General features: G+C 43.7%; 1 protein-coding gene across 2 annotated transcripts in view; it reads left to right on the top strand.

Moving 5' to 3' along the window:
* Nucleotides 1–12,921, top strand: part of LOC144699664 (transient receptor potential cation channel subfamily V member 6-like) — a 45,842-nt gene that overhangs the window by 17,353 nt on the left and 15,568 nt on the right. For both annotated transcript variants that reach the window (XM_078570789.1, XM_078570788.1), the window contains 5 exons: nt 1,518–1,667; nt 1,769–1,981; nt 4,245–4,331; nt 6,928–7,004; nt 8,893–9,058. In XM_078570789.1, coding sequence (XP_078426915.1) covers nt 1,518–1,667; nt 1,769–1,981; nt 4,245–4,331; nt 6,928–7,004; nt 8,893–9,058 — 693 coding nt within the window. The remainder of the gene's footprint in view (nt 1–1,517; nt 1,668–1,768; nt 1,982–4,244; nt 4,332–6,927; nt 7,005–8,892; nt 9,059–12,921) is intronic.

The following is a 12,921-nucleotide window of genomic DNA, read 5'->3' as shown; positions in this document are numbered from 1 at the left end:
ATGTGAGCAAGGCCCTGATGGTAAGTCCTGACTTCTGCACGTCACACTTGTCAAGAGCTGTTCTGCACCAGCATGTTTTCCCGCCGACGTGGGTGGTAAATTTGACGTGGGGTGATGATTCCGGTGAGCAGGGCTTATAATGATATGCAAATGTATCAAAATGACGTTCCCAACGTGCAGCAGCGGACGTGTGATGGGCGGAGTGGACAATCGCAAACTGGTTTCATGACCAATTCTTTGGCTTTCCCACCATATTGTCCGCTCACGTCTGCCTTGACACCTGATACTATCGGGGACGGAAAATACTGCCCCCTGCCCTTTCCCAAAATCCACACACTCCCACATTCTAGGAGGGGAAAAAAAATTACAAGATAACAATCAGAACTGAGAACAGTGCGGAGAACTTATTTTACCCTTTTCGAGAGGAGTCGAAATAAAAAGCAAAGGAGTTATGGTAAACCTTCTATAACCTTGGTTAATCCATATTATAAAAGAAAGAGAATCTGGAGAAGGTGCGAGCAAGATTTACATGGACGATGCCAGAACTGAAAAGTTATAACCATCAGAAACGTTGAACAGGCTGGGGCTCTTTTCACTTGTAAATAAAAGACAGAGGTGATCTGATAGAAGTCTTTCAAATGATGAAAGAGCTTGAATGGGTAGACATGGAGAAGATGCTTCCAATCATGCTAGAGTCCGGAACTAAACATCAGAAATACAAGATAGTCTCAAGAGGGAATTCAGGAGCAAATCGTTACTCAGAGACTGGTTAAAAAGTGGAACTCAGTACCACATTGTGTTTTTGAGATGAATAGCAGAGGTACATTTGAGAAAAAGCTATAGAAGTATATGAGGGTAAAGAGAATGAAGGATATGTGGATCGGATTAGAAGGGGGCTGGGATGATGCACATGTGAAATATAAATACCCGCACAGAATGTCTTCTTTCTCCGCTCTAGACTCCACGTAACTCTTCATCCAGAGCATTGTCATCAATCGTAGCTCTGCAACTGAAACCAACTAACTTGACAGAGACAGAGGAGAAGACCTGGGCCTTTCCTGCTTAGTTTGGTTCACTTTCACATCCAGCTGTGCAAGCGACAGTTAGGACATTAGGACAGCTGGATGATTAAATCTCCATGCATGTGCACTCATCAAGGTGATGGATAACAGTGATGAAGGAATGACAGTCTGTTACACCAGGGGCAGATTTAAGTCCCAGAAAGGAGTCTGCACTCATTTAGCGCTTCAGGGCAATGCTAAAGGTTTTCACAGGCAATCAATGAGGTTGGGAGGAAATGTTTAGTCCTGATGCTCTGGCTATGATGAGTGTGAGGAAAGCTTGAGAGACCAGGCGCTCTTTAGCTGCCTATCAATCCCACCAATTTTGTACCATTATACATTTGTGTGACAGTGGGAAGCAGATGCTGGCAAAGGCCATTTACATCCCTTTTCATTTCTATATCCATCAAAGTCATTTTCTTTCAGTTGAGCTTTGATGTTCTTGCTCTTTTTCAGATGTTCCAACACCTGTTAAAGAGGAAAGAACATGATGTACAACAGTCCTACGGTCCCGTTTCCAGCACTTACTACAGCCTGTCTGAGATCGATTCATGGAATGATGACTGCTCTGTGCTGCAACTAGTGGTCACCAGTAAAACCAAGGAGGTAAATTGAAGAGCGCTGTGGAGGAGAACTGTTAGGGAGAAGAGAGATAATAAAGGAAAATAAACAACAATCTATTTCTACTCTTCTGTCTCACTGCACAGGCCCTGAAAATCCTCCGCCTTTCCCCTCTGAAGGAGCTGCTCCATTTAAAGTGGACTAACTATGGGATGTATTATTTTCGGATCCTGGCGTTCCTGTACCTTGTTTACATCACCATTTTCACGTTCTGCTGTGCCTATCGCCCGCTTAAACCAAGGACTGACAATGCCAGCAGTGAGAAAGACTCCGTGTTATATGTTCCGAGAACATTGCAGGTTAGAACAGACCATCACCATCACCCGCTTTGCCCCCACCACACTCCAGAGAGCCAACCTTCCCACAATATACCCTGATTATGTTTAATTAATGGCCACTTGCATTTAAGTGGCTCAATTTTGTGTCAGCATCAATTTAGTAGAAGGGCTGTATAAAATCTGTGATCAGACCACACTGGGAAAGGGCTTAGGGGCAACACTCTGATAACAGGAGGCGCAGAACTCTGAGTATGCATACTGGTGACCAGAGAAATAACTGGAAGGCAAACACTAAATATTGAAATATATGGAATACACACTCAGAACAGTGGGACATATAGAGGGGTCACTGGGGATCAGTGGGACATAGAGAGGGGGCACAGTGGGGTATATTGAGTATCAGCTGTGGCTCAGTTGGTAACACTCTTGCCTCTGGGTCACGAGGTTCTAGGTTCAAATCCCACACCAGAGCTTGGAGGGAGAGGGTATATGATGAGATTTATAGAGAGGACACAGTGAGGTGTATTGAGTGTCGACTGTAGCTCAGTTGGTAGCACTCTTGCCTCTGAGTCGCAAGATTCTGGGTTTAAGTCCCACTCCAGAACTTAAGCGCAAAAATCAAGCCTGACATTCTAGTGCAGTACTAAGAGAGTGCTGCACTGTCAGAGGTGCTGCATTTCAGGTGAGACATAAAAACCAAGGCTCCATCTACTTGTTTGGGTTATCCCTGGTCTCCTGGCCAATATTTAACTATCAAAAACAGATTATTTGGACGTTATCACATTACTGTTTTTGGGAGCTTGCTGTGCACAAAATGGCTCCATGTTTCCTACATTACAACAATGACTACAGTCAGGCACGCCTCCCGCCCCACACGAATGTAAAATAAGGCGTGATGACATGTCAGCAATATGACATCATCATGCCAATCTCCCAAATTACAAAAGGCAAACGGGCAGGGAAATCGGCAGCCTGCCATTTTGAAAGCACTAATTAACAAAGCTTTTAAATTTGTTAATGACCCAATCATCTGGAGAGAAAAACAGAGTTAAAAACAGAGACTGATTGTGTCAGCCTGTTCCTGCCCCACGGAACTCATTTCTTCCTATCTTGACTCCGTTCTCTCTCCCCTTGTCCAGTCTCTCCCTGCCAAAACCGCGATTCCTCTGATGCCCTATGTCTCCACTCCCCCCAACTCCTTACTCCCCCTGGATCCTTTCCCCCTGTTTTGAGGAAAGTAGGCACACAAGGGGAACTTTTGCAGATAATCACCAAGCGACAACTACAGGCCTTTGGGCACATGCTTAAGAGAGAGAAACTAAAGCACCAGATAGTGACTGGTAAAATGCAAAGTAGTAGAGCAAGAGGGAGGCAAAAGAGCAAATATGCTGACAGCTTGAGAAGCAGAATGGGTGCAAGATTTGAGAACAGCACTAAGATGTTGGCTGCTATCAAGGACTGTGAAAGCTGGAGAGCCATGACCACCTACTGAGTAAAACAGGGCTCCTGAAGAGAGAGAGGGATTGATGTTTTTGGTCTCTTATACCAGAGCTCAGTGAAATCCTACTGGGGAAAAAAAATCCAGGAAAGCTTTGTTGAAAGGTCAGAGGCCCTTGTTAAATTGTTTCCTTTGAATCATTGTTAACTTCTCTTTAAGTTGAAATGTCCTATTCTAGGTGTGTACCTGAGTCCCTGTGGAGGCTGTTTCTGAAACAAATGATAAAGCGCAGCCTCTATGTCAAACCGAAATCAGGAAGATGTTGAGAACGAACATTCCTCTGCCCTCTACCATCTGTATAGATCAGTTAGTCTCAACTCAGCAGTCATTACACGATCACCGGCCTCATTCCCACCACTCCTTCCTGTAGCTTATGAGGGGATTGTTAGTTGGAGTCCTCACTGATGATTGTTATTCAGTGCCTGTGTCCACATGTATGGACATTAAGTGAGAACAGGATTTGTCTGCTCATGATGACTCCTAATGATGAAACAACTGTACAGGCACATGAAGTGTGGTGAATTGAGGGAGATACCAGAGGTTTGCCAATGCCTATGGAACTAAATGCCATAAAGAGGGAAGGATTGGGGGGAAACCCTCTCCTCTATATGTTATGACTATAAATGATTGGGGTACACAACATTTTAATTTCCTTGTGTAACTCTGTCTCAGCTCTTGAACATAGAACAGTTATCTCAAAAAAAATAGTCTGAAGAAAGCCCTTGTTGAGAAAACTTTTATCAGAACTTTGACCAAAGCTTTTACCGCTTTCAATCACTTTGGCAGGAAAGTTACGTAACTCGTGAAGACCATGTGCGATTAGTGGGTGAGATTTGCAGTGTGCTTGGAGCTGTCATCATCCTTCTCTTGGAGGTAAGGGGCTGTCACATCTTTCTTGGCTCACAAAATCAATAAGGATGCTCAGCTCTGAGTCACTTAATCACCTGATTTTACTGAACTAATAGGTCAGGTTCTCCTGTCAAAATAACCGTGAGGCTAATGGCGCTCATCATTAATAATGTGTAAATGGTACACCGACTTCAGGTGGAGGGCAGATGTGCAGTTAAACTCAAAAATCCATAAGTTGCTGTAAAAGATACCCCGCTCTGTCATTAGTTTCACAAAAATGCCACCTTGGTCTTTGGCTCACTATTGAAATCATCAAGTGGTGCGAAGCTGGAGTATTTACACAGTCGATGCAAACTGAAATTACCACAGAAAATTAAGTTCTGCCCATTTCACTCTAAGTACTTTTTAAACCACATGATAAGAGTTAATTGCTGCTAGTCAACCTTTCTGGCACTGAAAATTAACTATTACAAATGTGGAGTCACAGTCCTTCAGGTTTTAACTATTGGAGATTTTAAAAATACAATATTATTTCTGTCTCTATTACCTCTCTTAGTCCAATCTTTATTTCCCTCTGATGAAACCTTGCTGGAAATGTGAAACTAAAAACAGAAAATGTTGGAAATATTCAGCAGGTCTGTCAGCATATATGGAGAGAAAAACAGAGTTAATGTTTCAGGTGGATGACCTTACATTAGAACTCTTTCCCTCTCTTTATTTCCCTTTCTGTGCCTGATTTCGCATTGAATTCACTCACTCTAATTTACAATTCCTTCTCAGTCTTGGTGTTGTTACTTCCACAATTTTCCAGACTTTTTTGGTTAAGTGAATACACAGTTGCTTGCCTGCTCCCAGATGGCCAGCTTCCCTCTCTTCAACATTATCAACTCACACTTTCAGCAACTTGCCACACAAACAATTTAAAAAGCTAAACATTCATGGGCAAGTCCAACAAACAACAGATGCTGTTCAATACTCTGCTACAGCTAATTATGATCCAATATGTCATGTTAAAAATAAATGTTGCATTGCACCAATCCAATTGTGAATCCACAATTTCTTTGTGGGATGCAGCAACATCACCAAAAATGTCAACCAATATCATGGAGGGACACCAAATTGCTTTCCATGAAGTGCAGAGGCAAACCAGCAGTGCTCAAATGGTCATTTAATCATGGGAGACCATCACCCAGGAGATTAGGACATGATCATGAGCCAAACAATGCTGTAAAAATATCTTTATTGTACCTGTGGAGACCCTGACCACGGAAGCATCAAAAACCTTGGACTAGGAATGATGATCTTGAGGGGTTGAGGGCTATACTCCACGATGTGAAATGACTTTGATCATAATATTTTCACCATCTTCCGCCCTAGCTTCAGTGGGAAATGAACAGGAACATCCGAAAAAGAGGACACCTGATTATGTCAGATCCGCACCATTTCCAAGTTGCTTTGTAAGGGGCAGAATTTGAATCCAATTAGAATTTGGAATTGAAAGTCTAATGATGACCATGAAACCATTGTCGATTGTCGTAAAAACCCATGTGGTTCACTAATGTCCTTTAGGGAAGGAAATCTGCTATCTTTACCTAGTCTGGCCTACGTGTGACTCCAGGTCCACAGCAATATGGTTGGCTCTTAAAAATGCCCTTAGATCAAGGGCAATTAGGGATAGGCAATAAATGCTGGCCTAGCCAGCTCACATCCCATGAACGAATAAATAAAATAATTTCGATTTGTGTTTGAGTTGGATCCCTGTCCCTGTTGGAATTTGATTCCTGTCTCTGTTGGAATTTGATCCCTGTCCCTGTTGCAATTTGATTCCTGTCCCTATTGGAGTTTGATCCCTGTCTCTTTGGAATTTGATTCCTGTCTCTGTTGGAATTTGATTCCCTGTCTCTGTTGGAATTTGACTCCTGTTTCTGTTGGAATTTGATTCCTGTCTCTGTTGGAATTTGATTCCTGTCTCTGTTGGAATTTGATTCCTATCTCTGTTGGAATTTGATTCCTGTCTCTGTTGGAATTTGATCCCTGTCTCTGTTGGAATTTGATTCCTGTCTCTGTTGGAATTTGATTCCTGTCTCTGTTGGAATTTGATTCCTGTCTCTGTTGGAATTTGATTCCTTTCCCTGTTGGAATTTGATTTTTTTCCCTGTTGGAGTTTGATCCCTGTCCCTGTTGGAATTTGATCCCTGTCTCTGTTGGAATTTGATCCCTGTCTCTGTTGGAATTTGATCCCTGTCTCTGTTGGAGTTTGATCCCTGTCTCTGTTGGAGTTTGATCCCTGTCTCTGTTGGAATTTGATTCCTTTCCCTGTTGGAATTTGATCCCTGTCTCTGTTGGAATTTGATCCCTGTCTCTGTTGGAATTTGATTCCTTTCCTGGTTGGAATTTGATCCCTGTCTCTGTTGGAATTTGATTCCTGTCCCTGTTGGAATTTGATCCCTGTCTCTTGGAATTTGATTCCTTTCCCGGTTGGAATTTGATCCCTGTCTCTGTTGGAATTTGATTCCTTTCCCGTTTGGAATTTGATTCCTGTCTCTGTTAGAATTTGAATTTTACCTTTTTAGATTCTTGCCTTTTTATTGTTGAACTGATTGTTCTTTCTTCTTAATAGATTCATGGCATATTGAGATATGGACCCAAGGAATACTTTGGAAAAACTGCCCTCGGTGGACCTTTTCATGTTATCAAGTGAGTCTGAAGGCTAGTCATTATTTACATTGCTGAAACTCCTAGTGAATTGGCAGAGCAGGAATCTTCCCAGTCCCGTGGGGATGGGCTTGAAGGTGAGGAATTTCAAACATATAACTCAGGTGACCTTCCTGGAAGCAGGCCCAGCAATGGCAGTAGCTAAGTTGTTTAATTAACTGCCCATTTGTGCCTGGAGGCGGCCTGCTGGTAGCTGGTCTGGGAGGTCCGTGAGGCCTCCTTACGCACAACCCCCTCCCAACAGACCTGGGACATTAAAGAACCACAGCTGCAGCCACTGGGTCATCCTGTGGCAGGGTTTCCACAGGAGTGGTCAGCTTAGCTGTGGCCAGTGTTTATTTTTAAACCATTTTTACATCTTGAGAGGGTACCTCAAGATGGAGGTGATCTCACGCCGCCCCCCCCCCCCACCCCCCACTCTGTCAGTGGCAGTTCACTGGTGGGACTGCCATCCTTCCAAGACTGCAAGGGCCTTTGATTGGATCTACAGCCCCTGATCCTGCCCACCATCCTTAATTGGATGATGGACTTGGAGGTGACCTCTTAATAGGCTGTCTCCGGTAAGATCTCCCAGGCAGGTGCCCTGACAGTCAGTGCTAGGTTAAGACCTGGAAATGGTCCTGATGTGTGTGTGTTTGTGTGTGTAAATGTGTGTGTGTGTGTGTATATTGGTACTAACCTTGGCCAGGCCCCCAGGATGCATGGGGTCGGACATATCACATTACAGCATAAATGACAGATGCAACCAAGACAGAGTCCTTTGATTTCTCAGGAACCCACCCAGATGTTAGTCAACCAATCTCAATGAAACTTCACCTTTCTCACGAGGGTTTCCAGTCTCCACCTTTGAAGATCCTGCCTTGGAATTCTCTCCAAAAGTCACTAGGACTCCCAAAGGCATACTTTCCTTTGCTGTAACAACCCACAGTACGGAGACAGTCTGTTAACTGCTGCTCTTTCTTTGCTTTAACTTAACTGGTTCCTCTGCCTGTGTCCCTGTCTTATCTGCAACACCTCTTGGCTGGCTCCCCTAAAGCTGACTGCCTCAAACTAACTCTCTGACTGACTCCACTGACTGACCCTTGAACTGCTTTTCATCGATCCATGAACTGATCTGAGAAACCTGTCAACACACTCACAGCGGGTCCCACCTCTGTCACTAGGCAGTTACTGGGTATATAAATGTTTTTAACTTTGAGATATGTTTGTGTGCCACATGGTACCAGCTCACTGTCCGATTATACTGGGTTAATCTCCAGAGTGGAGATGGCCCCACACTGTCTGGGCTCCAGCTGTGGTGATCCTAAGCTAGTCAGAATGCGTTAACCTGAGCCATGCTGATGGCTCTGTCACTGAGTGAATGGCAATTCACCATTATGTAAATCACAGCTTTTAAATATCTCGCAGTTGTGGGATGTTTTATTGGAGTTATCCTGTTTTTGTGTTACCCTCTGTCTCTTGCACTGTCTGTACCTGTCCTCTTTCTGTTCTTTTTCACTCTTTCTCTTTCACATTTCCACTTTTTGGTCATTTTCTTTATTTTGTATTTTGCATTCTGCTTTCTGTTTTATTTTCTACTGGCTTTTCCTCTTGCACTTTTTCTTCCTGTCTCTCTAAATTTTCTCTGTTTTATTGTATTGTCACGTCCCCTTTAACTCTTGTGCTATTTTCATATTCTTCCACTTTTCTCTCCCTCTCACTATCTTTTGATTTCTCACTCTGCCACATTGTTTTATCTGTTTTTTCTGGTGCCTTTCATTCTCCTTTGATGTGTTTCTTGTCTACTGTAACTCTTTCCTCTCTCCTGTCATCTCTGTTTGATGTTTGTCCTAAGTCTCTCTCTTGTTACCCTTACCCTTTGCTCTCACAGCATCTGCTATGGAGCCCTTGTGTTGGCCGTACTAGCATTGAGACTGATGTCCTCGCCTGGTGAGACAATCCCCATGTCCTTCGCCCTTATCCTTGCCTGGTGTAACCTCATGTACTTCGCTCGAGGTTTCCGCTTGCTCGGACCATTCACCATTATGATCCAGAAGGTAAATGGCAAAGGATTTATGGCTGTACAAATCAGGTAAATGGTTTACACTGAGATAAATCCAAAAGCTAATTCGATCAAGAGAATCAGATAGAATCAAGGTACAACAGAGCTAAGCAATGATTTGAATCAAACCAAATAGGTCATTAGTTAATGAACAAATCAAACAAAGTATTATTTGTCACGGAGCCATGGAGGCTCACATTACAGAAGAAAGTCATTTAGCCAGTGTGCCTGTGCTGAATCTTTGTTACAGCAATTCAAAGCTAATCCCACTACCTGATTCTCCTGTACATTCTCCTGTATCTCCCCCAGCTTCCAACATTTATACTCTTTTCCTTAGTAGATGTAATGCGGTCTGCTTCAACCATTTCCTGTGGCAAATCTGTGACAACCTTCCGAGAAAGGATTTTTTTTCTAGCCCCTCTCTTCACTCCTAAGTAACAATTTAATGTTGATGAGCTGGAAACAAGATTCTAGGTCACTTTTTTTTGCATTTTGAACTAGACAATGCTGGACTTGCCTCTAACCACCTGAAAGGGGGAAAAAAATCATATGACATACAAGGGCACATGAAAAAAAACACCATATCCAGTGGAGATCTCAATGGAATCACATATTCACACGTTGGGTTACAGCTTCATATAATTAGATACTGGGGAGTAAGGGCACACTCCTAAACATAAGAAACTCAGATCACTTATGGGAGTGACTGGCACCCCCACTGTACTAAAGCGAACATCTAAGTCAAGATCCAAAACTTGCAACAGCAGCTGCATTTCTGTCACTCTGTCTGTCACAGAATCACAAAATTTTAAAGGCACAGAAGGAGGCCATTCAGTCCATCATGTCTGCACTGGCTCTCCAAATGAGCATTATGACCTAGTGCCATTGCCCTGCCTTTTCCCTGTATCCCTGCACATTGTTTCTATTCAAATAATCATCTAATGCCATCTTGAATTCCTCGATTGAACCTGCCTCCACCACACTTCCAGGCAGTGCATTCCAGACCCGAACCACTCGTGTGGAAAACTTTTCTCTCACGTCACATTTGCTTCTTTTGCAAATCACTTTAAATCTGTGCCCTCACATTCTTGATCCTTTTACGAGGTGTCTACATGCCCTCCCCAAGGCCATTGATATCCCCCTTCAAGGGTCCCAGCACCGAGCCCTGTGGAACCCCACTGGAAACAGACTTCCAGTTACAGAAACATCCCTCTATCATCACCCTCTGCTTCCTACCTCTCAGCCAATTTTGGATCCATCATGTCACTTTGCCTTGGATCCCATGGGCTCTCACTTTCTTGACCAGGCTGCCATGAGGGATCTTATCTAAAGCCTTGCTAAAGTCCATGTAGACCACACCAAATGCATTACCCTCATCAACACTCCTGGTTACCTCCTCAAAAAACTAATCAAATCTGTCAAACACGACCTTCCCTTAACAAATCCATGCTGACTATCCCTGATTAATCTGTGTCTCTCCACGTACAGATATATTCTGTTCCTCAGAATTCTTTCTAGTAGCTTCCCTGCCACCAAGGTTAGACTGACTGGCCTGTAATTTCCTGGTCTATCCCTTCCTCCCTTTTTTAATAATGGGACAACATTAGCAGCCCTCCAGTCCTCTGGCACCTCACCTGTGGCCAGAGAGGATTTGAAAATTACTGCCAGGGCCCCTGATATCTCTTCCCTTGCCTCCCTTAACAGCCTGGGATACATCTCATCTGGGCCTGCAGATTTATCCACTTTTAAGGCTGCTAAACCTGCTAGTACCCCCTCTCTCTCTTTATGTTAATTTCCTCTAATATTTCTCAATCTTCACCCTGATGTCTTTATCTGCATCGCCCTTTTCCATTGTGAAGATCGATGCAAAGTATTCATTGAGGACTGTACCCATGTCTTACGGGTCCACACACAGAGTGCCTCTATGGTCCCTAATTGGCCCTACTCTTTCCCTACTTATTCTTTTGCTCTTAATATATTTTTAAAAACCCTTTGAGTTTTCCTTTATTCCACTAACCAATGCTTTCTCATACATTCTCTTGGAGCTTTCCTAATTTCCTTATTAAGTTCCCGCATGCACTTTTTATACTCCTCTAGGGACTCTGCCGTATTGAGCCCTCGGTATCTGCCATAAGCTTCTCTTTTTTCTTAATCCTAACCTTTATGTCCCTTGACATCCAGGGTTCTCCAGACTTGGTCCCCCCTTTGTCTTTACGGGAACATGCCTTGTACTCTCACTATCTCCTCCTTGAATGCCTCCCACTGCTCTGACACAGTTTTATCTGCAAGTAGCTGCTCCCAGTCCATTTAGGCCAAATCATATCTCATCTTGGCAAAATTAGCCTTTCCCCAGTTTCAAACTTTTATTCCCAGCCCAACCTTATCCTTTTCCATTACTTTCCTAAATCTGACTGAGATATGGTCACTATCTCCAAAATACTTCCCTACTGATACGCCTTCCACCTACCCGGGTTCACTTCCGAATATTAGGCCCAGAACTGCCCCGTCCCTTGTTGGGCTTTCTACGTACTGGCTAAAAAAGTTCTCCTGGATGTAACTTAAGAATTTTGCTTCCTCCCTACCTTGCACACTAAAACTATCCCAGTTAATATTTGGGTAGTTAAAATCTCCTACTATTACTGCCTTATTATTCTTACACTTCTCTGAAATTTGATTACATATTTGATCCTCTATCTCTCCCTGACTGTTTGTGGGCCTATAATACACACCCAACAGTGTGTTTGCCTCTTTTGTGTTTTTTACTTCTACCCATATGGCCTCATTTGATGATCCTCCCAAGATATCATCCCTCCTCACTGCAATAATCGATTCCTTGATCAATATTGCGACCTTCCCCCCACCTCTTCTATCCCCCTCTCTATCTTGTCTGAACACCCTATAATCAGGAATGTTGAGCTGCCAATCCTGCCCTTCTTTTAGCCAAGTCTCAGCCATAGCTATGATATCATACTCCCACATGCCTATCTGTGCCCTCGGTTCATCTGTCTTATTCCTCAGGCTCCTAGCATTAAAATATATTCCATTTAGCCTTACTAAACTCACTTCTTTCTTATCTAGCCTATATTTCCTCTGCCTTCCAGACTCACTTACTAGTGTTTAACTTCTAATTCCATCTCAGTTTCTCTCCCATCTGAACTACTTTTCAGGATCCCATCCCCCTGCCAAGTTAGTTTAAATCCGCCCCAACAGCATTAGCAAACCTCCCAGTGAGGATGTTTGTCCCGTTCTTGTTCAGATGTAACCCGTCCAACTTGTACAGGTCCCACCTCCCCCAGAAACAGTCCCAATGCCCCAGGAATCTAAAGCCCTCCCTCCTGTACCATCTCTCCAGCCACACATTCATCTGCTTTATCCTTCTGTTCCTATACTCACTACTGCGTGGCACCGGGAGTAATCTGGAGATTACCTTTGAAGTCTTGCTTTTCAGTTTCCTACCTAACTCCCTAAAGTCTGCTTGCAGGAACTCATTTCTCTTTCTTCCTATGTCATTGGTCCCAACATGGACCATGACCTCTGGCTGTTCAGCCTCCCCCTTTAGAATGCCCGGCAGCCATTCTGTGATATCCTTGACCCTGGCACCTGGGAAGCATCCTGGAGTCACGTCTACAGCCACAGAAGCACTTGTCCACTCCCCTTAGTAATGAACCCCTACCATTATTGCCCTTCCACACTTCTTCCTCCTCCCCCCCTCAAGCAGCTGGACCACCCACAATCCTATGACTTTAGCTCTGGTTGGCCTTCACAGAGGAACCGTCACTTTCATCGTGTTCCAAGGCCGAAAATCAGTTTGCAAGTGAGATGCACTCAGGGGATTCCCTCACTACCTGCCCTGTCCCC

The sequence above is a fragment of the Cetorhinus maximus genome, chromosome 24, assembly GCF_964194155.1.
Source record: "Cetorhinus maximus chromosome 24, sCetMax3.hap1.1, whole genome shotgun sequence".
NCBI lineage: Eukaryota > Metazoa > Chordata > Chondrichthyes > Lamniformes > Cetorhinidae > Cetorhinus > Cetorhinus maximus.
This window is presented reverse-complemented; position numbering and strand designations above follow the sequence as displayed.